General features: G+C 37.6%; 2 protein-coding genes across 2 annotated transcripts in view; one reads left to right on the forward strand and one right to left on the reverse strand.

Annotated features, from left to right (window-relative positions):
• TSPAN12 (tetraspanin 12) overlaps positions 1 to 26,452 on the forward strand; it is a 126,079-nt gene that overhangs the window by 93,250 nt on the left and 6,377 nt on the right. The gene's annotated exons all lie outside the window — the stretch shown is intronic.
• Positions 4,299 to 12,508, reverse strand: LOC150001974 (A-type voltage-gated potassium channel KCND2-like). Its single transcript, XM_090287441.1, has 3 exons — positions 12,419 to 12,508; positions 8,635 to 8,882; positions 4,299 to 6,939 (listed from the first exon to the last, which is right to left on the reverse strand). The coding sequence occupies exons 2-3, from the start codon at positions 8,838 to 8,840 to the stop codon at positions 6,762 to 6,764; spliced, it is 384 nt and encodes a 127-aa protein (XP_090143567.1). The 5' UTR covers positions 8,841 to 8,882; positions 12,419 to 12,508; the 3' UTR covers positions 4,299 to 6,761.

Below are 26,452 nucleotides of genomic sequence, written 5' to 3' on the forward strand. Positions count from 1 at the left end.
ATAATATGAGGAAGATGCAAAAGATAATTAAGGGTGGGAATTGTGGTTCTGACCTTAATTCTAAAATATTTCTCTTCTGTTATTATGAGCCTCCAGGACTTGGACTATTGGCCAAATAGATGCTGGAGGCTATAACTGCAGCTCTGATCAACTACTTGTACGTTTTGGCAGGCTTTGCTCAAAAATGGGAGCAAGTGAGAAAGGAGGAAAGGTCTGATACACAATTCTGTTACTGGAAAATTAACTCAGTGTGTATGTTGTGTTGATGCAGAGTTGTTGGAAAAAAACCTTTGTCAATTAGGATAGCAATATATTTTTCAGTCGGTTTTCATTTTTATTTTAATTCACCAATAGTTGATCAAAAATAGCATTAGCGGCATATTTTTAAAGATGAAGAAATTTAGACCAAAGAAAATGGGGAGAAAATAGATTGCCCTTCATAATGGGTTTGCAATCAACAGAGCATGAATATAACGCAGCTTCCTCCTGTCCCCTGCTTCCTTTCATTTCTGTGTACTCTAAAAGAAGAAATAGTATCAGTATTTCTACAAAGTAGAATTCCATCACAGTAATAAATGATTTAATTTAAAAGTGTATATTATCTTGCCCTGACCAGGTAGCTCAATTGGTTGGAGCATCAGGTGAGGGTTTAAAAAAAATTTTTTTTTAATGTATATTATCTGAATTAGGAAAATTCAGACCCTTCATTTTAACGTTAAAGTGTTCTCAGCAGAAACTTGCTTAATGGGCTGATACATATAATTAGCATGGTTCCTGGGCATTATTTCAGATCCAGTACAAGTTAGCAGTCATTGTTATTGTTGTTGAACAGCATGCTGGTTCTGCCTCCTTAAAGCAATTTGGTGCTTAACATAATCCTTATTTTACGAAGACACTCTGCACATGTGCTACTCCTGTCTTCTTGTTGACCCCAGAATGTAGAATCTTCAGGATATAGAACTCAAGTAACAGAAATGTGGCCACCAGAGTTCCTTATGAAAAGAAAGGTCCTTCAATAAGGGACATCCAGTGTCTAGATGGAAAATATGGACAAATACAGAACTGACCAATCAAACCCTGCTAGACTGGAATTCTGTGCTTTCTCTTACCTCTCCACTCTCTACCATACTTGGCCAAGTTCCAAAACCCTTCAATCAAAAACTTGCTCTGCCAGCTCTACCACACGCCACCCTATTCTCCTTAACACAACTTGTCCAGATCCCAGTTTAGGGAAAAAGATTTAGTGGTGCCCTCTGTCTCCCAAGTGTGGACTCGACAATGAAAAGCTTTCTTTTCTCAAAAGCCAACCTCACAGTTTTGGCTCCTATGTGCACTGGGCAGCGGGCCCTTGCTCAGTGACATTGTTATCTTTTCATGGTTGTTATAATCACAGTTATTTAGTGTTTGTTGTGAATCTGTAGAAGAAAGAAACTGTATTGAAAGGCTGCATTAGGATTTTACTTCTGTAGTTTGTACATTAATTTTTTTACCAGGTTGGCTGGGAATAAAAATAATGTTGACAAACCAGATTAATTAATTTCTATGTAACACTGTGGTATACAGGACATCTTTTACTTTTGAAATTTTATATCCAGTGCCTCTGATATGGAAAGTTAATAGATTCATCTACCTAAGGTCAAGGTCCATGCTTTGGTTCTTTCAATTCTCTTTCCCATTTCTCAATATTAATCCCTTATTCTATTTTTTCAGAGCTTTGTCCTCTGTTGTACAAGGAGCCTGGAAGATCTCAGAACAATTTATCAGTGCTTGACTATTAAAACTGAATAAATTAAGTAAACATTTGGTGTTACAATTTTTAGCTCTAACAAAGGAATTAATTTTATCAAACTTCAAAAAGTGCTAGATTGTAAGTTAGAATGAAAGTTCAAGGATGCGTCTCTCTCATTCACCTGCAGCACTGGTCAAGCCCCCAACCTTGTCTTCTAGAATTCCTCCATATCTCTCTCCACATCTTGAATATTCACCCTTCAATACTCTTCTTCAGCCATCCTCAGGCTTTGAAACTAACACAGGCCAGTAAGATCCACAGTTTGGTGAGTGCTACATACAAATTTACCTTTCCTTCTAGACTTACTGTTCTGTTTTTCCATTCCCTCATATAGTTCAATGGGATTAATCAGATTAATCTGAGGTGTGTTGTTAAGATTCACTGCAGCATTGTGTAGTTCGCCTTCAAAACATTTTAGTAGCTTTCTTCACATCCTCTGAAACTATGGTAGAAAGGGCAGAGTAGATACCTGGAAAATGCTGGTTTGGTTTTTTTTTAAACCAGGCTCAAATCATGAATGTGAAGTTCTGCCTTTTTTTTTTTTTTTTTTTTTTTCTTCTTTTTTATGTTGGTTTGCTTTCTTTTCTTTCTCCAAACAGGTAGGTTGGAATATATTTACTCTTTTTGTAACCCCTCCTCCAATAGAAAGAGGACCACAGCCTACAGAAAAAAATTTTAATGAAGTGATGGAAAAATGTTAGAAAGTATTTTGAAGAACTCTATCTTGAGGCAGCCTCTGTTGAAGAGATGTCTTCAGCCATTGAAGTAGCAAAATGACTGTCAATATGGTAGAAAGGAGAATCCGTGTGATGCAAGATTATGGATAGCATTGTGCAGCAGAGAGTACTCCCAGTTATTTTCCCCATATACCTGATTGAGGAGGATTTGGTCTAGAATCTTAATCTCTATTTCTCTAGCACTTATTGCAATGTATGGCCCATCCTACATGCTCAAGAATTTGAGTTATATGCAGAATACAGAGTAGTCATCTAGTAGGTTTCCATAGAAAAACCAGAGGGAAAAATGACTAGGGAAAGAGGGAGAATAAGCTAATAAAAGAATTATTAGTAGTTTAGAGAAAGAAATGAACAGGTAAAGCAGGCAGTAAAAAGCAAAGGATTAGAAGGTACAAGAATGGATTTAATATTATTTATACTGAGAACTTTTTGTAATTATATATTTTATCATTATCTAAGCAAATATACTATTCAAAAGTAACTATTTGAAAAAAGTAATATTTCCTTACAAGTAAAACAAAATCTTCCTCTTGAGAATGTTTTATACCTTAAATACAAGCAGCTCAGATAGATAGAAATTTAAACTTATTTTTCAAAAAAATAGTGCGTCTGCACAATTGTATTGAATATTCTGATGAAGTTTACACAGTACAGAGCAATAACTCTTTTTGTACCTGTGAGTTAATAAAATAAGCACCAAATAAAATCCTAGGAAGACAAGATGCCTTTATTTGAAACTCTGAAGAGTCATTTATTTAATATCAAGAACCATATTTTATTCATTTGAGCAATGCTGCTGGTAGACATTGATTAACTCCCTGAAGGCTATTTCCAAGCCCACATTGTAACTAAATTGAAGGAATATAGAGGTGCATTGAACTTTTTTAATGCAAGATTGACATCTCAATAAATCAAGGCCCATAAAGAAAAAGAATTAATAAGGAAAAAAATAGGGACTATCCACCAAGAGGATTACTAGTTAAAATCACTCTCTGTACTAAATGATTTACTCTGTTAAATTCTTCAATAATCTCTTAACATTTTCTTGCTTTTTGTCCCCAGTTGAACAGAAACTGTCAGTCATTAGTATATGCATATTTTAAAAAATGAATAAAAATCTGAGTATGTATATGAATATATAGACACCTACATATAGCTAGACCAATAAATCACCCTTCCTGTTTCCCTAGCTAGAAAAGAGCATTTGACTAAGAATCTATTGAGTTCTGATCAAAGTTATTACCTCAGAACTCCTTGCTTAATTCATACTGGTGGTCGAGATTTTATAAGGTTCAGGCAGCAGCCTTATCTGTGGTCCACACTGTGCAAGAAGCAAATGGCATGTAGGCTAATGAACTGTGGGTCACTGCAAATAGTATTTGGAAGTATCCTATGTAAAAAACAACTCATTTTAACTGTACTACATCTTTTTTAATGAACAATAAGACCTTGCAATATAGTTAAATTATCATAATTAGCAGCTATAGAGTTGGAATTTCCATGATATTTCAAAAAATGACCACTTAAAACAGTGATACTCTTTTATCTTTAAGTGATATTAACTTTTCTCTTGAAGTCTCTGCTTAATTTCCCATTGTTGGCAGAACTACAGTTCTGTCAGTTTAGACTACATTAAAGTGTTACAATTGATGGGTTCTTTGAATCTGTACATGTTACAGAGTTCTCTCAGATGTGTTTGAGCAGTGTGGCACATCCTAGATTTTGGAAAGAAGAAAGTCTAAGAAAAAAAGGCAACAGCCATGTTATCCTGTTGAAGCATGCACATGTTTTATTTAAGTATTCTCCAAAGGTCTATTTTTTTCCAGCATAATGCAGATATTATGCTACCCTTTAAAATAAGATATATGAATTTCAAACAAAATTGTCAAAAACAATGACCTTGGTTACTCCATATAGTACATAGAAATAATTACATTTCACTTACAATACAGATGCACTTAACACAGTCATCAATAGTCATTCACCAGCAACACAGTATATTTTTAAATCACCTAAAACACCAAAAAGTTTTTTCTTTTCCAAAAGTCTAAACAAAGTCATAGTTTTGGATAAATGATAAGCCAAAAAGGAGGCAGAATTGCCAACAGAAATAATCTAACTGAACTTCACTTTTTAAATGTAATATTCAGAACATGAAAATAGAACTTCTCATTGGGAATCAAAATACTTAAGTATTCCTGATTGTGGTTCTTTTAGTCTACTTTTTAAAAAGTTCTTCAACAAATGCCATCAAAGAATTTTCACTATGTATTTGCTCTAGAAGCATAAAGTGACATGAGGCAGGTGTTAACATAATTGTTAATATTCACACTCCAGGAAAGTTAGTAACTTTTTAAAAGACATACTAGAAATAAAGCCAGTTCTTCCCGAGAGAGAGTTTATCTTACTTTTGCTCAGCAAATGTTTATTAAAATCTACTGTGTGCACGGCATTGTTCTAGAAACTATTCTAGAAATAGGAAGCAAGAATTTCTGGCTTCACTTGAAAATAGTTGGATTAATTTCTTTTTATGATCAATTATGATAAGCATTTAAAAATCTCTACAGTAGAGGGATAATTATTAACTTTTCTCATGTATGGAAGCAAAACTCGATTCCTTACACTGGTGGCTTAGAATGAACAAAACTTTTCATTTGACAGTTTTTTTTTACATTGTTACATGCAGACATATCTGCTGACATATTTTAAAGGTGAAAAAGTATAGAGACTTTTCACTTAAATGTTCAGAGAGATCAACTTTGCATCATCAAATTCCTGTCCTCTTGATTAAGTGGAGAAAATTACTACTTTCAATTTACAGGAACCTTTCTGAGATAAACTTGTGCCACCTTCTCCAATGGTGTAGAAGGCATGCTTTCATCAAATAGTTACATAAAATGCTTCAGTTTATCTCTGCATTTCAATTCACATAAGTTATTCTCAAAACTCATTCAAGATCTAAAGCAAAATAAATAATACACCAAGTGAGACTCTGGGATCATTGATCCGGTGGTAATAGTCCCAGCTAACTCTTTTAATGAAACATACAGTGGTATATCTGGTATTTGAGCTTTTCCAGGACACCGAAGGGGTTAGCGATAATTCATGGATGTCAACTCCTTTCCCCCACCCCCAATTTTTCATAAGGGGATTAATGATGACAATCTACTTATAAGATGATTTGTTGGGGTATACAAAAGTAGGAAAGTCATTTGAACTACAAAACATTAGTCCAGTTGATGATGATAAACCCAATAGAAGGTGCTACAGAAACACAGGAACACGAAATGCACTGTCACGGGAACACAGCGACCAAAGAATATTACTGAAGAACATTTCGGACACAAGAGTTTTTGAGTAAAACCTTATCTAAAACTGGCTACACTAGAAGTTTTTCTATGAACGTGGCTCTTACTGCATTTATGGAAATCTGGAAAGTATAACAACAAAAATCCTGATTCCTGATACAACAGGTGTACAATGACTTATTGCAGTTGTAACAGTATCTAGGTGCAAGGTAAAATGATAATTAACACTGAACTATCTGAACACTTTAGATTTATTATTGAGCATCCCCATGAGAAATGCTGCAGTTCTAAAAGGAGTTTATTTGCACAGCCCACCATGGAACATGAATAATCAGCTGTTTGTAAGTGCACAGAAATTCCCCTTTCTACAATTATAGTTTATCATGCCTATTCTGAAGACAACATAAGGAAACTGAGATCACTGCTCCAAAGAATGCTAGCATGCATTATGATGGTTTCCTTCAGTCAATACAAATGTGTTGCATGAGTTTTTTTTTTTAAATATGCAATAATCATCATCATAGCCAATGTTCATGGTTTTAACAGGAAAAAATTTTATCAAAATGTTTTTCATATATTTTTTTTTTGCTTTGCATTCAACTGGAACATTAGGTTCAAAGATTTAATTTATTTTATTAAAAAAGAGTTCTGGTCATAAGAAGCATCAGTAGGCGGCATTTCATTGTGCTCATTCACAAAGCCAAAGGGCCACAGACTATTCTCTGTACGACAGGTCAAACTCTAAAGAAATGCCATTTGGTGGTTTTATTTCCATTCTCTAGTTTGGAAGTTTTGTTTTTATTCCACTACCAACCTTCTTGCTTTGCCGTTTTCATCTGCAAATGGTTTGTTTTTTCTTCTTTCTTCCACATTGGTATTCTTTCCACAGTCAGGGCTCAAATTCTCCTAGACCTGATTCCAACTGTCTTACAAAGCAGACACTCTGACAATGTTTCCTCCTGAGTACTCAGGAGATTCTGGCCTGTCATCTCCTTCAGGAGTGGTTACTGGAGGTGTTGGGATGCTTATTATTGCTGTAGTCACATAAGGTTGTTCACAGTTTAGTTTAACACACTCTTCCATTTTGGCATTTAAACTGGATCGGCTGATGAGGAAAAAAATAAATTTAAGATGGTAAGTTGTTTACTTAAAAAACTTTCCCCTACAACTGAGGTGTGCATATTGTCATATTTATAAGTAACATTTTAAATGCCTAAAAACAATCACCATGACTTAAAAAAATGAAGCACCTAACTTTAATATACAGGGTGGGGCAAAAGTAAGTTTATAGTTGTTCACATGGAAAACAATACAATAATTAATAAATAATAATACAGGAATAAACTCTGTGTTTCATATACTCACAACTATAAACCTACATTAGCTCCACCCTCTTTGTTAAAGTGAACATTAAGTCACTAATTGTAAATAAATGTGTAAAAACTAGCTAAATTTAGTTCCATCATTATTTTTTGAAGTGTTTTTCTATAAAAATGTTAGAAAGAGGATCAGGTAAGTTTTTCAAACACTGGGTTGAGTTAAGTAAAATAGTTTTCTTTAAGACAGAACCTCTGAGAGGTTTGAGATACCACTATGAAAGGTATATACACTGTAGATATGCCTCAACTCTTTAACCACAGAATCATATTACTATCTTGTCTTGTTGGGACATAGGATGTCCTTAAAGCTCTCAACATCGTGACACCCAAATGTTAAGAACCCAAAAAAGTTAGTCGTTACTAATACTTAAAGACTTTCCCAAGTGTTATTCTTGCATGAATTTTTAAGTGGAGGGAGAAAAGGGAAAAAGGAGAAAGGAGGGTATAGATAGGAACTTCAAATTATTTTATTTTCATGGAAGACTTAATTTAAATATAATGTCTTAAGATTTTCTTTTTAAAGACTTCTCCATTTCCTACTTTGGAGTGGTAGAATATCTTTGAGATAGCAGTCTTTCATTGCTTCAACATTTAATATTCTGTCCCAGAGATATTTAATGCATGTAAGTCAACATAGCCTGAATTCAGAATCTCATCCAGATTTTCACAAAGAACTAGCACTGAATTAATAATTGTTAATCCAAAAATATAAGCTATTTAATTTGAAAAATGAAGGAAAATTATTTGGGCAAAATTGATCTTTCTAATGACTTGTAAAAAACAAGCAAATAAAGAGAAGTAAAGGGAAAACACCAATAGAAAGATTTCACTTAAATTGCCCACAAATTCCTTGGAGGTGAATAATTTTAGCATTTCACATATCTTTCTTTGAATTGGATGGTCTTTTGTGTTTATTGTGGCCAACATACATTTTTGACCAAAAATGTACATTGATTCAAAAGATTTGTGTAGGTACAGTTTTATTTTTCATTGTCACATTGACTGTTTTGATTTATTTACAGGTGCTGTTGAATACTTTTTAATCATGTCAATGACAATTTAACTTGTCTCTTTTAGCAGTGACTATCATTTCAGGCTATTTGTGTTTACCTAAGGGGCTTCTGGGAATAGAGGTGTCTGTTCAAGTAAGAAACAGTTGTGGGATTGAGGAGGTAGAAATACATTTATTGCCACCTGAATCCATAATCTTCTCTCTGCTCTTCTAATATTGCTACAACTACTCTTTTGACTCATAATGAATACTATAGTAGGTCCATTTTCCTATTTGTTACAGTCTAAGTTTTGTCTCATTCTAAACTTGAGGAACTAGAATTTAGGTGCCACAAATGTAGCAACGAAATTGCAAGTGGAAATATGTTTTGGGAACCAGCACACGTGTGTGTCCACACAAAATAAACTACCTGTTAGACAGCGGATTTGTCTCCACACATCTGATCTGAATCGTACTGAGTTCTTGCACACTGCCTCGATGGCTTCCTGATACATTGGCATTTGGGATGCGGAAAGTTTTTTTGTGTCGCCGTGAACAGCAAGTGCTGGTGACTCCTTGTTGTGAAGAGAGAGAGGGGCTGTGACTTGAAGGACGATTAACAGTTGAAACCTCCATGCAGCTTTCTTCAAAGACTTGTTCATCCACAAACTCATGATTCTGTTCCACAGGTGTAAGAAAATACGAAGAAAGAAACACACTTTAACTTTAAAAAATGAATAGCTTTATTTTTAAACTCAAAAATATCCATGTACATTTAGACTATCCAATGGGTAACTAATACCATTTTCATAAAGATTAGAATATCAAATCCACCTCATACTGGTATTTCTGGGAAAATAAGATCTTTTTAGTTAGACCTTGAGATTGACACATGCAGGCTAATTTAGTATCTATTTGTGGGCTAATTTTATCTTGAAATATCATTTATTAATTTAAACACCAAACCTGGAAGTTATAGCTAAAGGAAAAAAAACTTGAAAATTCATATAGATAATATTCACAAAAATGTTTAAATTCACATTAACTCTTATTTTTAAACATATTGAAATATGCAGAAGAGACTATTTTAATCTAAGGTAGATTGTCTGTTATATAACAGCAAATATTTTCATATGGAATTAAAAATATTTTTAAATCAGGAAATGAGGTACCTAGGACACTTCTCATTTTTTTAGTTGTGCCTATAAACTTTTCAGTATAGAGAAATATGACCTATTAGTTAAATAAGTACAATATATTCATCTGCAAAATGTGTCATTTTAATGTTTGACTCAGAAAGGGTTTCTTATCTTTGTGATACATCACTAGTTGTATTCAGAATCTTTACCTGAGTTCAGAGTTCTTCTAGCCAAGAAATAAATTGTGATGTACTTCCTTTCACACAGTACATCTTAGAGAAACACAGTGTAAAATTTGCTTTAAAAATATTTAATGAAAGAATTGCCTCCTAAAATCCTGTGAAAGACTTTTTCCTCAGTAACATATGGGAAAACATTTTTGGTCTAAGCTACTAAAAATGACTTCAATTACTATTTTTTCTTTGTGTTGATGGGAATAGTCTTATAAAGGGAGGCTTTCCACATGTAGAATTCCACTTAACTATCTTTCATCCTAAACATTAGCAAAACAATCGAAGCAATTCACTGGCTAATAGAAAATAGATTGTTTTAGTTACTCATTTTGTCATTTCTTTGCTGAGACAAGCATTTTGAATTTTACATTGTACAGTTGAAAGTCCAGAGAAAAATATGTTCAGATAAGACAGAATTTTATGTTATATATTAAATTTTACAGAAAAAATATAGTTTACTAAGGATTCACACTGTTTTTATCCTCTTGCAATACACATTTCACATACATAATACAAGTTATAATGCATGAGACTCTAGATTCTAATTTATCTCTTCAGTGATTGGAAGTGAAGAAATCATTCTGCTGCTGGTTACCATATATTTTTGTAGGTAGCTAACTTAAACTATATCAATTGGTATTAAATAATTCTTAATTTAAAAAGGCCTAAATGGTAGAATAGTGAAAAAATGGAAATAAAATAAAAGGAATAAGTAGACATAAATATTCTATTATTAATGTTATCATTTAAATTTCAAGGAGTTATTTTAGTAAGTTACATACCTTTTAAAGCCCTCAAGTATCTTTCCATTTGAAATAAAGATAAAAAAATTTTCACATGCTTCAAAAACACAGCATTATCTACCCATTGTTTTTCTGTCTTTTCTTGTGCTATGCTACACTTTCTCCTAACCAGCCTCAAATTCCTTCAAGTCCTCTTAGACTGTGGTAGACAGGAGCAGAACAAGGACTATGGGCCAGGTACAGAAGGTCACCAGGTCAGAAAGCCCCTGGTGCTTAGCAAAACTGGGAAAACAAGGACCTCATCTCTAGGGTTACCTTTCCTCCCTAAGCATATTACTGGTCATGGGTCTGGTCCTTCCCTTCACCTTTCCTCCCCTGGCTTGTTGCTAGTCATATGGGTTAGACTCCCATAGACAGGGAATGAACAATGGGGTGGGAGAGTAGCCCTTAAACATTAATCCCCCAGGACAATGAGGTTCTGACCTGCATGAAATACATCTAGACCTCAATCGCGTTTCAGTTCCACTCCCAGTTAAACAGCAAAGCCAGACCAGGGACACCCCAGCTGTCTCAGGACCAGCTGCATTGATTAATGACTCCCTGCCCTAGCATTGACCAATTAGTGGAGACCACAACCCTGAAAGGCTACACTGGGCAAGGACACACCTGGAAAGGTGATGAATATTCTATTGAGATTCTCCCCTGGGACTTTCTCTAAAATCTCCAGCCTTAAAATCCCTGAGGATGGAGGACCCAGCCCCTGCCTTTCCGTGAACCCCTACTCTTCCTCCACCAGGCACATTACCTTTACCTCCCTCTTTCCTAAGCTTCAAGGGTCTTTCTTTTGCCTCTGTAATTTGTTTCCTGAACCAATTTCTTCTACCACTCCTACCTCTGTGACTTTCTAAACAAACTTTCTTTTATAGTTTGAGTCTTGTCTCTGAATTCTTTCTTAGCCAAAACTCAAGTACCAAGGTTGCTGAACCAAGGGCCAGTCTGATTCCACCAGTCTAATCTGGTGCCATTTTCTTTCTTACTGCTGCCACCAAGACAAGTTATATCCTTCCTTAGGTTACATCACCTTTTATCCCCTTCATATCTTTGCCTGACTAGCTCTTAAGTCATCCTGTGGGTGTCAACTTAGGTTCCTCCAGAAAGACTTGCCTGATCCTGTAGACTCAGGCTCCACACTCTTTGTCCCAACCCACTGTGGCCCCATTGTTGCTTCGCTGCTCATTGTCCTTCCCTAGTAATATCTGTGTTTTGTCCCACACATGGAGGTTGATGGGGACAGAGACCACAACTGACTTCTGGACATATCTAGAGTCTTGACTCACTGTCTGGCAGATAGTAGGCAAGTAATACATATTTGTTGAATGCCTGTGCAGGTAAATGAAAGTAAATGAATAAATGTATGGGTAAGATCTTGAAACTGAGAAAACAAATATGCATCTCTGGTGAGTGAGTGAGAAGATTTGATCTCAATATGGCAAAAGTTTCATTCTGCTCTGTGGTATCTTTTGGCAAGCAAGCTAGAGAATGGGTGCCTATAAATGGAGAAATGCACGCTCAATCCTTAGCCAAAGGGGCTTGATACTGATTAAATATTATTTTTCTTATGAGAACATATATAGTTTTTGAATAAAAAATGCTTGCATTCAGTCATTATCTATTTTTATTATTGTTATTTATATTCTCTTCATCCAGATGTCAGGAATACTTGAACTTCATTATTTTTTTCTGTTTAATCAGCATTTTAAGAATCAGGGTAAAATGATATTTTATAGGACTTATAGTCAGCTATTGAAAAACAACTTTCCATCTGCATGAAACTGGTATTTTAGACCAGAGTAATGAAAAGGACTAAGGATAAAACCATTTAAAATAATAAGCCTATAAAATACTTTCCAACTTGAAATGTTACAATAGTCTTCCAAGTAATTTCATATAATGTAGGTTTTTAATTTTTTTTGATGTTTTAGTATATTTTCCAGTAATATAGACAGTGAAAACCCACCTAAAAGAACTGAGTATTCACAAAAGTGAATGAGATTAATGTGAGTATGAGGGGAGGGTGGGAAATCATGCAGGGTACTTACGGTGGTTTTTTCCAGGCAGTGAAGCAGGTGGTGATGCTGGGTTTCAAAGCTGGAGCCAGATTTACTCACAAAGGCTTGCTCATCCTCAGAAGACTGTGAACACAGAGAAGTGTTTTCTATTTTATTTGCAAACAACGGGAACTTCAACTACAGAGAGACATCTGGACTATTTCCTGAGATTAAATGGCAGCATTAAAAATAAAAATAAAAAAGCTAGGAAGGGACAAACCCACAGCTGATTTTATGTTTGATAATCAGTATTCACATTTTTTTGTCAAATTAGCAGTCTGGTCTTTAAGACTTGCTTCCCTGAACAGAAAATTTAAATCTCTTCTACTCATTCAACTACAAACTACCTTTGGAAGCCATTATTTTTGGATAATAAAATTTAACCTAATACTTAGATAATCTTGAAAAATGGTATTATGCTCACTTAAATAAAAACTATTTTGTAAGTAAAGATGACTGGAATCCTAAATATTAAAGGAAAGTTGAGAGCTAAAAGTGGTTTCTCAAATTGTGAATTTCTGTAAGTTATTTTGAAGTAAAAAAATAAGTAGGTATTCGAGTCATTGAGCATTTATTTATCTTTCTCATGTAAAAGGGGTTCTAAATCCAGCTCCAAAGTGGCAGGGGTCTCCTTCCACACCATTAAACAATGCAATGTTCTGGACAGTATTTGACTCAATTTGGGCACAATCTACCTGGAAATAGTATCACATTATACTCGTTGAGGGCTCAGTTCTACAAGTCTGCCCCTCCCCACTTTAGATTCTAGTTGCAATCTTAAATTATCACTTGTGCTTCTGACCACCTGGCTATAGTCTGGAGGTTCTAATGATCCCCTCCTTGAACTTTTAGATGCCAACTGGCATAAATTAGATTTCCACGACCTCTTCCTTGAGTTTGATTAGCCTGCTTGAGTGGCTCACAGAACTCAAAGAAACATTTTACTTACTAGATTAATAGTTTATTGTAAAAGAATATAATATAACACAGGAACAGCTAAATAGAAGAGATGCAGTGGGCAAGGTATGTGGACAGGGGTGAGGAACTTCCTTGCTCCTTGAGTGTGCCATACTCTCAAATCTCCACCTGTTCACTAACCAGAAAGCTCTCCAATCTCCCTCATTTTGAGTTTTTATGGAGGCTTCATTACCTAGGCACGACTGATTAAATAAATCATTGGCCACTGATGACTGAACTCATCTCTAACCCCCTCTCCCTTCCCAGGAGGTTAGGGGATGGGACTGAAAGTTCCAACCCTTCAATCACGTAGTTGGCTCCCCAGTCAACCAGCCCCCAACCTTAGGCAGGTCCAAAAGCCACCTCATTAACATAACAAAAGACATCTTTTCAGCTCTCTTCTTTTAGGAAACTCCAGGGATTTAGGAGCTCAGTGCCAGAAACAGGAAGAAGATCAAATGTATATTTTTCTTATTAGAAATCACAGTATCACACTATGTTTACATGAAAGTGAGTAAAAGTCTTCCCAATCACAAATGAGAATCATGATTCACTGGCAATATTTCACCAGTTTCTAACCTGCTACCTCCAAAAAACTGTATAGGGAAGAGGTTATTTAAAAATGACCCTTTGTTGTTTTAGTAGCCATTTTCATAATTACCCAAATAAAATTATATCGTTAAGTAGAAATCAATATCACATTGATAAACTGAGCATTAAAAATGTGAAGTGCCAGACTGTACCTGCAGCTGATTACTGAGTAAGCCGTTCCGCTTGCTTTGCATGTAAGCATTTGCACTTCCGCTTTTCGCTGCCCGGATCCTGGCGAGTCTGGCTTTCTATAGGAGAAGAAAAATGAGTGTACTATTAATACCTATGAACTGTTAAGAAAACAGTACATATACTCTAGTGTAGTCCCAATGTCAGCATATATATGTTTAAAAAATGCCAGCTTTTGTACTTTTGACAATTAAATTTTCATCATATTGAGGCAGGTTAGTAAGAAACCAGGAATATTCCCCAGTAAGGGGAGTGAGGAAGCTGAGACAAATGGCCGAACAAACCGCTGGAAAGGCTGAGCAATTAACAGCCAGCTAATAAATTATAAAGCCCTATCCTCCCTAACTGAAGATGCCTAAGAACAGATGGTTTAAATCGCCATAGTGAAGGAGATAGATAACAAAAACCAGTTAAGCCAGACTAATCCAAGATAAAGGTAAAAACTAACTAGAAAATGACCCCAGACCCAATTATATGCTCGTTTTAATACATCAGCACACTAAACAACATACCCAGAAAGCTAATGAATATTCTGTCGAGGTCCTCCCCTGAGACCTCCCCTAAAATTCCTGCCTACAGGAAATAGATAAAACCCTCAGGACAGAGGACACCAGCTTGCTCTTCTTTGAGCACTCCTGAACCGCTCTTTCTCAGGTATGTACTTTGCTGCTTCTACCGTAAACTCTAAGGGTCCTAGGAGACCCGCACCCAAGAGAGCAATGGGCAGTGGCAGCTGTCTCAGAGCCTTTATCCTGTCTCCAGGTGTCCTTTGCCTCACCGTCCCAAGCTTTAATATAATAAACTTACTCTCACTTTCACCTGGACTGGTGTCTTGAAATTTTTCCTTGCATAAGTGAAGAACGTGGAGGTTGTCTTGTTACAGAGCGCCCTCCCCAAGAGTCCCCACAGCCCCTGGTTTGGGGGTTGGGGGAATGAGACCGTGCAGTTTTAAGGTACTTCGCATACCTATGGCAGGCTGGTAGCTAGGGCCAGTAAAAGAGCGAATGATACAGTTTAAGATACTTTGCGTATCAGTTACAAGGGGCTAGCTGAGCCGTTCCAGAAGGAAAGGAGCAGTCATGAGGAAAGGAGCCAGGCAGAACAAAAGGCAGCAGCCATTTGGCACTCCGGGCTACACAGTTGGAAAGACTACAGAAGGACCCCACCAGTCCGCCATGAGGTCTGATGGGACGAAGGGCTCCTGTCTGCCATAAGAAGAAGCACAATGGACAAAGCATGTTAGAGGAGCATGGTGGATCAGCCATGTGAGAAGCAGCTATGCAGTTTGCAGTCAGGATCCAGCCATGCGGACTGGGCTAGTAAGAAAGCAGGCATGCTGCTGCTCTGCTAGTAGCAGCTCTAGCTGAGTCCGAAGCCACTAAGGACTCTGCCTTGCAGGAGCAGGCTCTCTCTGGATTCTTGGAACTTGGGACATGTGGAGAGGACGCTCTTAGGACTTATGCCTTTCCTGGACTTCACCATGATCCAGTGTAACTTGGCACATGCTTTTCTGGACTATTATATGGAGGCTGATGACATCATACCCCAGATCCTGAAGGAAAGAGCTGATAGATAAGGAATGGGGAACTATTGGGGTTGGGGTTGGCTTATAGCCTTTTGGAGAGCAAGGGAAGTGCGGGGTCTCCTGGGAGAACAGGGCTCTGAGCAGGAGTGCTCCCAGCCCCAACACAGGTTGGAATATTGTAATTAGAGACCTGTTTTTCTCAACACTAATTGTTTGGGCTTACACCCAGGTGCCACGTGAACGAGCCCCCCTGTGCTTGGTAACAACCTGACAGGTGAAAGATCCCGGACCATGCTGGGGCAGGGCCAGCACGGGCTGAGGAACAAGTCTGGTAATAACATGAATGTTGTATTTTAGTTAACATATTGGTATGATCAATTAACTACATTGGAGCTGGGTTATGCATTTAAGGATTGTAATTAATTCTTTACAGTAAGATCAAGTTATTTTATTATTGTTTTTGTCAATTGTATTAAGAGAAAAATAGCTATATTACTTTACTTATATTTTCACTTATCCTAATCTGAGTAATTTAATGAAATATAGACCCAGTAAATCAGCCCTTAACTCTTTTTCATTTAAATTAATGTCCTTTTAAAACTTAGTAATTAAATTCCAAAAACCAATTGCCTTTCTGTCTCCCTTTCTTCCTCCCTCCATCCCACACCCCCACCACCAAAACAAAAACAAAAACAACTATTCAGTTACATCTTGGACCTCAAATATAAACGTGTGTGTGTGTGTGTGTGTGTGTGTGTGTGTGTGTGTGTGTGTTTTAGTCAGTTTGCTAAATTGGTCAATGTAGATCCCGTGCTGAAAAAATAGGGACTCCTAAAACAATCCCTAAATCTATTCACTTTGTACTGGCACAGGTCTACACAAAATCATGTTCATTTGATTTCTACTTCACTCTGAAATTTGTTGAAATGAACACAGTACTCCATTCTGGAGAGATTCATAACATTATTTTTAATTTTTAAAGCATTTGTATATAGAGAATATTTTTCAATGTAGAAGGTTTAGGGTGGTCAGTTGAATTGTTCGCATTGTAGAGAGATCACCGAAGGGATATTACTGAGCAAACTGACTACTTAACCAGACTTCTGCTATTCCATCCTACTTTAGAACTGCTGTTGTATATGTGCTCCAGACTGTCATGGAGTGAGTCTGATTTTCACTTCCTGGGGAGCACTGTTTTGGTGACCATTCTATTTATATGCTATGTATCTAGCATGTATGTGCTAGAAGCAACTGGGATATATTGGATAAAAACTTTTTTGTAAAATTGTCCTATAAAGACTCATTTTCCCCTTTCTACACAACTCCAAAAAATACCATCTTTAGTTTCTAGTATGGAATGTTGTTTTTAATAACAATTTAAAAATTATATAAATTTTTAAAAATTGAAAATGAATATATACATGTAACAAAAATTTTAAACTACAAATGTGCATGAAAAATGAGTCAGTCTCTGGACTCTGGACCCTATTCCTATGCTTTAGAGAAAACCACTAACAATGTTTCTAGAGAATTGTTCCAGAAGTTTTCTAGGCATATAAAAGCAAGTATATGTTCATTTATATGAATATACACAATTTTTACTCAGGAGAATATGCTTCACACTTTCACACTCAGTTATTTTCATTTACTATAGCTTGGAACTACTTCCATATCTACATGTATAGATTCATCTCATCTGTTTATGGATATATAATATACCACTGTATGAACAAAGCATCATTTATTTAACCAGGCAACTACAATTAATTTTTTAAAGCATCTTTTGCTACTATAAGCAATGGTATCTATTTGGAACATCATAATGAGAGTATCTGCAAGACAAATTTTTAGAAGCAGAATTTTCCTGGGCTGAAATGTGTGTGTGTGTGTGTGTGTGTGTGTATCTTGTTTGACAGGTTTTGCAAAACTTTCTCCAAAGTTGTACCAAGATGCCCTTACACCTACCGCATTTAAAGTAACACTGAGAGAATGAGGAAGATGGCGGCGGAGTAGGTAGCAGTGGTGTCTGCTTGCTCCCATGGTGGAAGAACTTGGAGTACAAACACGGAGAGGAGTGTGAGTGTGGATTTCAGATAGTTCAAACAGGGAAGGGAGTGTGGAAGCAGCATGAAAAAGGGCAGAAAGCTCTACCCGCACTCTCAAAGTGGAGTCACTGGGCCTCCCAGCCCAGAGCCTCTGCTGCACCACAACCAAATGGGACAGCTGCAGACAGGCTTATTAGCTGGGATTTTCTTAGAAACTTCCCCCTGCCATAGGTGCTAGGACCAGTAAAGTCCTGGAGGGGAGGGAGTCATCAAGAAGGTTTTGTTGAAACAGCCAGAGGTGTGGGAAGACAGTGAACAGCCTGGACTGTGAGAAACTGTATGAACTGAATCTAGATGGGGACTCCCTGGACTGGTAACCTTGGGCTGAAACTCTGTGCACTGGACGCTACCACCAAGGCTTCACCAAACAATAAAGCAGAACTGAGCTGGGGAGAGGGGCCCATACAGGAAAGTTGTTGTGGAAATGCAGAGTCGGTAGGGACCCCAGACAGGCAAGCAGTACACACAGGTGCACAATAAGGCACTGCCAGCCAAGGACGCAGGCCAGTGCTGCAGCTTGGAGGCAACATAGTGACTTTTTTTGGAGAAGGAGAGGAGGCAGGACCCAAGGCTGGGCAGGGACTAGGGGTTTGAACACTGGCTTGCCAGCAGAACAGCATTGCTAGATATGCCTGAGAAGTGCTAGAGGGTGCCACAGGACAAGTGGGGAGAGACCCAACTCACTGAGTCTCAGAGCAGGAAGCAGTGGCAGGCCCATGAATGGGAATATAGCAGCCCCAGAATCCAGCTAGATCTCCTCACAGCCAGCCAGCCAGAAAAGAAGATTTGAAACACATGGAATTTTGACCAAGGACAGATTCAGAAAAAGAAGAGAGCAGCCAAAGTTTGTGCTAGGTAAAAACTCTTTCTTTAATCTGTTTCCTACCTTCTTTCCCTCCTATTCATCTTCTTTAACTTTTTAATTCGTTTTTCTGTTTTGTTTATTCTCCCTCTCACACTAAATATATAGCATGTAACTGTTATATAAACCTAATACTATACACTTCCACTTTCTCATTTCATTCTGCATTCTTCCCTCCATTTTTCAACATACAATGTAAATACTACTTACTGTCTTACATAGCCTTCACCCTATTCACTACTACTATTAGTCTACCATCTTTCCTCTCAAAAATCATCTCTCAATCAGTTAAAACAACTCTTATCAGTTTTTCATATAGTGTAATATCTTAACATCTTTAACTCTATATTAATACTGGCTCATTTGTGATTGTGGGTGGGGGATATTTTTGAGGGTGTGGGTTTCTTGCCTGGGTTGTGTGTTTATGTTTTAACAGTATCTCCACAAAAGAACTCAAGACAAGGTGGGCAGAGTGACTCTCAATCAACTAGCCAGAGGGAAGTTTCCACCAAAGAGTAACTAAAATATAACCAGACAGCTTAAACAAATGACATAAAGGGCATCCCAAGAGCATCAAGATCAGGAGATCAAAGAGACTGCACCACTGAATCCCCCAGGTCTCCTAAACAGAATCTCATACCACAAAGGTGGGAAATCAAAGCAGACAAGTCCAAGAAACAAAAACAAACAAGAAGCATATAACATGGGGAGACACAGAAACAACCTCCCAATGAAAGGAAAAGAAGAATCCCCAGAAAGAGAGATAGATGGAACAGACATAAACCAACTACCAGACATGGAATTCAAAAGAATGGTTATAAGGAAACTCAATGAACTTGACAAAATCAGAGAAAACTACAATGAGCTCCAGGGAAACTACAAAGAACTCCAGGGAAGTTATAAGAAACTTACAGAGAACTACATCAGCATAAAAAGGGACATTGAAACTATCAATAAGAACCAGGAAGAAATGAAGAATACAATTTCTGAACCGAAGAACACAGCAGAATAAATCAAAAGCAGGCTAAATGAAGCAGAGGTCTGGATCAGTGAGTTAGAGGACAATGTAGAAAAAATTCCCAGATAATACAACAAAATGAAAAAATATTGAAAAAGAATGAAGAAGGTGTAAAAGATCTGCAGGACAACATGCAACAAAAAAATATTCGGGGAGCAACAAGATGGTGGAGGAGTAAGTGGAAGCTATACTAACTTCCTCCCAGAACTAGTCTGGATTCACAACGTAATTTTGGAGAAATCATCTGGAATAACCAACCGAACACCAGCTGGAGAGAAGTCTTATAACCACGGAGAGACAAAAAAGGCTGCTACATCACAATGTGACCGGTAGGGAGTGTGGAGACGTGGAAGGGCTGGCTGGGTTCACACGGGTGGCAGCTGAAGGGACTGAGAAACAGCTCAGTAGCCGGGGATTCCCCCTGAGAAGGGCAGGGTCTAAACCCCCAGCCGGGCTCCCCAGCCTACAGCAACAGAGTGGAAAGTAAAATAGTATCCAGCTGAGAAAAGCGAAAAGCCACAGGGTTTCTTGCTAGCCAGAGAGAAACAGCTGGAGAAAAAGAGCTCTTAAGTGGATCACATACAAAAATATTTTGGCCCCCACTTACTCTGGGCACAAGCAGAGGGAAGACAGAGAGGACTGGAATTGCTTGGGGAGAGTTTGGTGTGGTGGCTTTGAGGGGAGAGCTGGGGAAGCGGCCGGCCGGGTCCCAGTGCTGACTCATCCACACACTGCAGGCAGACCATTCCCGGCCAAGTGGTGTCAGCCTGAGGGGAAGCAAAGCCCCTGCCTACATGAATTAAGCTGCCACACCCACGGTCCTTAAGCCTGACGGCTAATCACAGATTGAATAGATTAACAACTAAAGAAGCCAGACAAAGGCAGTAGATCCCTGGAAGTCTCCAACAGGCTGCCTAGGCCCAGACTGGTACAGGATCTGACGCCACCAGGGGCAGATCCAGGAAGTGCAGATCATTCTAAGAAGCACCAACAAACAATAAGAGTCACAAAAATGGGGAGACAGAGAAACAACCCCCCATCGAAAGGAAAGGCAGAGTCCCCAGAAAGAGTGCTAAATGAAATAGAGGGGAGCCAACTATCAGATATGGAATTGAAAGCATGTATTATGGAGAAGCTCAATGAGCTCAGCGGAAACCACAAAGAACTCCAGAAAAACTACAGTGAACCCCAGAAGAACTATAAGGAACTTACTGAGAATTATACCAGCATCAAAAAGGACATGGAAGCTAGCAATAAGAGCCAGGAGGAAATGAAGAATATGATCTCTGAATTGAAGAACACAGTAGAAGGAATTAAAAACAGGCTAGAGGAAGCAGAAGATCGGATCAGCGAGCTGGAGGACAATATACACAAAAACTCACAGACAGTGCAACAAAATGAAAAAAGGCTGAACAAGACTGAAGAGGCTCTAAGACAGCTGCTGCAGGACAACATGAAACATAATAATATCCGTATCATAGGAATTCCAGAAGGAGAAGAAGAAGAGCAAGGAATAGAAAACCTCTTTGAAAAACTAATGACAGAAAACTTCCCTAACATGAAGAGAGAAAGAATCATGCAAGTCCAGGAAGCACAGAGGGTCCCAATGAAGATGAACCCCAACAGGCCCACTTCAAGACACATCATAATTAAAATGCCAACATTCAAAGACAAAGAGAGAATCCTAAAAACAGCAAGAGAGAAACAACTAATAACATACAAGGGAGCTCCAATAAGGCTATCATCGGATTTCTCAGCAGAAACACTACAAGCCAGAAGGGAATGGCAAAATATATTCCAAGTAATGAAAAACAAAGGCCTACAACCAAGAATACTCTACCCAGCAAGGCTCTCATTCAAAATGGAAGGTGAAATAAGGAGTTTCCAAGACAAAAGAAGGTTAAAAGAATACATCTCCACCAAACCAGTATTGCAAGAGATGCTAAAGGGTCTGCTTTAAGAAGATGAAGAAACAGAGAGAGACAGAGAGGAACACGAGTACAAAGGGGGAAAATGACAATGAATAAGTACTGAAAGAAAGAAGGAACTTCTACCATTTGCAACGACATGATTGGAACTAGAGAGAATTATGCTTAGCGAAATAAGCCAGACAACAAAAGAAAATTACCTTAAGCTATCACCTGTTAAAGGAAACTAATGAACAACACAAACAAATGAGCAAAATTGAACCAGAGGTATGTAAATGAGGAATAAACTAACAGTAACAAAGGGGGAGATCGGAGGGAGAGAAGTGGTTAGAAGGGGAAGGGTCTAGTCAAAGAACATGTATAAATGATCCACAGACATGGACAACTGGGTGGGGACTGAATGTGGGAGAAGGGAGGGACAGGGTGCAGAGAAGCAAGAGGGGGAAAAGAGTGAGACAACTGTAATGGAAAAACAAACAAACAGAAAAATTTTTAGTGGGGGGAAAATAAAAATATAAAGAATAGAAATGCAAGTTCAGTGAATATTAGAAGGACAAGGATTTTCCTTCACACTGTATATATTTTCTCCCTATCTGATCCCTCCAGAATTTGGCATTCTAAAGAAGTAAGTAATGACCTAAGTTTCTTTGCATAAAACTAATAAGACCAGTTGTTAATAACGATTTTTTTGACTAAGATTTTGACTGGAATGTCATGCCTAAATAAGACATGGTTGGGCTTTGGTTGTTACCAAAAAGCCCTGAGCAACTGGGACTGACTTTCAAAGGTAATAAAAGTCCACGAGATAAAAGGCCTGGTACCTTGGATGGATGAGCGGTCCATAGCAATCTTTCCAGGGAAGGAACGAAGGTTGTTTTCCTGAAAGATGGCTAGAAGGGACCTTAAGGCACAATGGAAAACCAGGAGGACCTGGAAAAGACAGGTGTTTACAGGCAATGCTGAATGCCAGGTATGTGGCTCAACATCTGTGCCCTGAAGGGCAGACTGAAGGTCACCCTAAATGTTCCTTGTGTAAGTTCCAGCAAAGCAGAACTAAAGATCATAAGTGATCATTTGCTGCTCTTGTTGTGTTTATGCAAATGAACAGGATAAATTAAAAATGAACTTAATGCAGTCCCTTTAATGACAAGGAGGGTAATCTTAGGGAGAAAAAAATCAAGATTCAAGGAAGATCACAATGCCCAGTGGTAGACTATAAAGTAGTGCAGCTAACCGTCTTTAAAGTTTCTTTTCATTTAAAATTTGTTTTCATTTGAAAGTTAAGCTATGTCTGTGGCATTATCAAAGATGTTTAATTTACAGGCGAGAAGAATGTCAAATGCCTTGCAACTGGATGTCTTTCCGATAAGGCAGTCCTACAGATTTAGAGACTTGTATGTGGGTTATGTTACATAAATTAACATGTGTTTTCTGTTTTCAAAGGACATAAGCCTACGATCTCATTACCTGAGTGATTGTCTGTACATATAGGCCTCACTTAACCCTGTCTGCATTGCTGCCTCCTGAGACTCAATGGTTTGGCTGAACTAAGTGGCTGGGTTGGTGAAGAACGGGGTGGTCTGTGGGCTTCACTTTAAAATTGGTTTCTCTTTTCTATCCTAATGACTTGGACAGAAAGAGCCCAGAGGCCTGAGTTGGGGGAAACCTAAAATATTTCCCTCAGTCCAAACTAAGTATAATGGGCAAAAGGTTTTGGACAGGTGAGATGTACCTGGCATACCTTCCTCCAAAGAAGCCCTTCTTTTCCCTAATGTGGGACATTGAAAAATTAATACCTGTCTTTTGTCATCTAGTGGTTACGGATTGAATGATGTCCTTTAACCCTGTTGCCCCCAGAATACAAGGATGCCAGCCTGTTAAACCAAGCATGCCGTTGTCCAGAGACAGCCAACCAAACTGGAGTCTGCACGATCCTTCCCTTGTGGGAAGGCCACCCTCCCCTCCACACCCCCACTCTTATTAGGGATTTCTTGATCCAAGGGTAGGTAGGACGACGACCATGTCCAGCTTGAAGCAGCTAGAGGAGCTCGAGACCTTCGTCCATTGTCCTTTATAAGATTGTAAAGGGTCTTAAGTCTGAGAGGGAGGGATTGTTATTTTTTATTGTTAAAATATTTAACTAATTAACTAATTATTTTTTTAAAAAAGAAGAAGAATATATGAAAGGGTGAGCCATGGGCATGGACTTGGGGAGGGGATTGTCAGGGAAGGGGGGTGCTGGGTGGAGGGGAGCAAAGGGGAAAAAATTGGAACTATTGTAACAATATAATCAATAAAATATACTTAAAAAAATATTCGAATCATAGGGATACAAGAAGGTGAAGAAGAGGGGCATGGTATAGAAAACCTGATTGAAAAAGTAATGACAGAAAAATTTCCTAACCAGATGGGAGAAAAAGTCATGCAAGTCCAGGAAACACAGATGGTCCCAATGAAGATGACCCCAAAAAGGCCCACTCCAAGGCACATCATAATTAAAATGGCAATATGTAAAGACAAAGAGAGAATACTAAAAGCAGCAAGAGAAAAACAGCAAATAACATACAAGGGAGCTCCGATAAGGCTATCAACTGATTTCTCAACAGAAACACTACAAGCCAGAAGGGAATGGCAAAAAATGTTTCAATTTGAAAAACAAAGGCCTACAACCAAAACTACTCTACCCAGCAAGGCTCCGCTTCAAAATGGAAGGTAAAATAATGAGTTTCCCAGACAAAGGAAGACTAAAAGAATACATCTCTACCAAACCAGCATTGCAAGACATGCTAAAGAGAATGCTTTAAGAAAGAGAAGAAAAAGAGAGGGAGAATAACACAGGTACAAAGGGAAATGAATAAATACCTGTCAATAATAACCTTAAATGTAAATGGATTAAATGCCCCAATCAAAAGACATAGGGTAGCAGAATGGATACAAAAACATGACCCACATATATGCTGTCTACAAGAGACACACCTCAAAACAAAAGATTTACACAGACTGAAAGTGAAGGGATGGAAAAAAATATTCCAGGCACATGGACATGAAAAAAAAAAGATGGAGTAGCAATACTTATATCAGACAAAACAGATTTCACAGCCAAGACCATAAAAGGAGACAGAGAGGGACATTTCATAATACTTAAGGGAAAAATCCATCAAGAAGATATAACCCTTATAAACATATATGCACCCAACATAGGGGCACTCAAATATATAAGGAAAATCTTGGAAGACTACAAGAAGGATATCAACAGCAACACACTCACAGTAGGGGACTTTAACACCCCATTATCAACAATGGACAAATCTTCAAAGCAAAGAAAGACCAAGGATATTGAGGCATTGAACAACACACTAGATCAAATGGACTTAATTGATATATATAGAACTTTTCACACAAAGAAGCAAAATATACATTCTTTTCAAATGCACATGGAACATTTTCAAAGAGAGACCACATGGTAGGACAAAAACAAGCGTCAACTAACTCAGAAAATTGAAATTATATCAAGCATCTTCTCAGGCCACAATGCCTTGAAACTAAAAATCAAACTCAAGGAAAAAACTCAAAGACATTCAAACTCATGGGGAATGAATAATATGTTATTAAATAATGAATGGGTTAACAACAACATCAAGGAAGAAATCAAGAAGTTTCTAGAAACTAATGATAATGAATACACAATAACCCAAAACCTATGGGACACAGGAAAAGCAGTCCTGAGAGGAAAGTTCATAGCAATACAGGCTTACCTGGAAAAGGATAGAAGAATCTGAAATAAAAAATTTAACCCTACAGCTACAAGAACTAGAACAACAACAACAAACAAAGTCCAGGGAGAGTAGAAGGAAGGAAATCATCAAGATCAGAGCAGAATTAAATGACATAGAGACTAAACAAACAATTCAAATGACCAACAAGAATAGGAGCTGGTTCTTTGAAAAGATAAAAAAAAAAAAAATCAACAAGCCTTTAGCCAGGCTCATCAAGAAAAAAAGAGAGAAGACCCAAATAAACAAAATCAAAAATGAAAGAGGAGAACTCATGATCGATATCAAAGAAATACAAAGGACTGTAAAAAATTACTACAAACAACTGTATGGCAAGAAATTTGACAACCTAGAAGAAATGGACAAATTTCTAGAAACATAAAATCTTCCAAAACTGAATCAAGAAGAAGTAGAAAGCTTGAACAGACCAATAACAAAGAATGAAATTGAAACAGTAATAAAAAACTCCAGGCACACAAAAGACTTGGACTGGATGACTTCAGAGGTGAATTTTACAAAACATGTAGGGAAGAGCTAATGCCTATCCTTCTCAAACTATTCCAAAAAATCCAAGAAGAGGGAAGACTCCCAAACTCTTTCTATGAAGCCAGCATTACCCTAATTCCAAAATCAGGTATAGACACACCAAAGAAAGAAAGCTACAGGCCAATATCACTGGTGAGCACAGATGCTAAAATCCTCAACAAAATATTAGCAAACAGAGCCAGCAACACATTCAAAAGATCATACACCACAATTAAGTGTGATTCATCCCAGGGATGCAAGGATGGTTTAATATTTGCAAATCGATAAATGTAATACACCACATAAACAAAATGAAAGACAAAACCATGTGATCATATCCATAGATGCAGAAAAAGCATTTGATAAAGTACAATACCCATTTATAATGAAAACTTTCAGCAAAATTGGAATAGAGGGAGCATACCTCAACATAATAAAGGCTATATATGAGAACCTTGAAGCCAACATCATTCTCAATGGACAAAAATTGAAAGCATTCCCCCTGAGATCAGGACCAAGACAAGGATGCCCACTATCTCCACTCCTTTTCAA

Source organism: Furipterus horrens, unplaced genomic scaffold, assembly GCF_987537825.1.
Source record: "Furipterus horrens unplaced genomic scaffold, mFurHor1.1.pri manual_scaffold_9, whole genome shotgun sequence".
In the NCBI taxonomy this organism is placed as follows: Eukaryota; Metazoa; Chordata; class Mammalia; order Chiroptera; family Furipteridae; genus Furipterus; species Furipterus horrens.

What these genes read in the sequence shown, in the direction of transcription:
- LOC150001974 (XM_090287441.1), bottom strand. Translation starts at nt 8,840, where the DNA reads ATGGAGGTTTCAACTGTTAATCGTCCTTCAAGTCACAGCCCCTCTCTC. An exon ending in ACAAATCCGCTGTCTAACAG is followed by an intron (nt 6,940 to 8,634) that starts GTAGTTTATTTT and finishes TTTCCTCATCAG; the next exon opens with CCGATCCAGTTTAAATGCCA.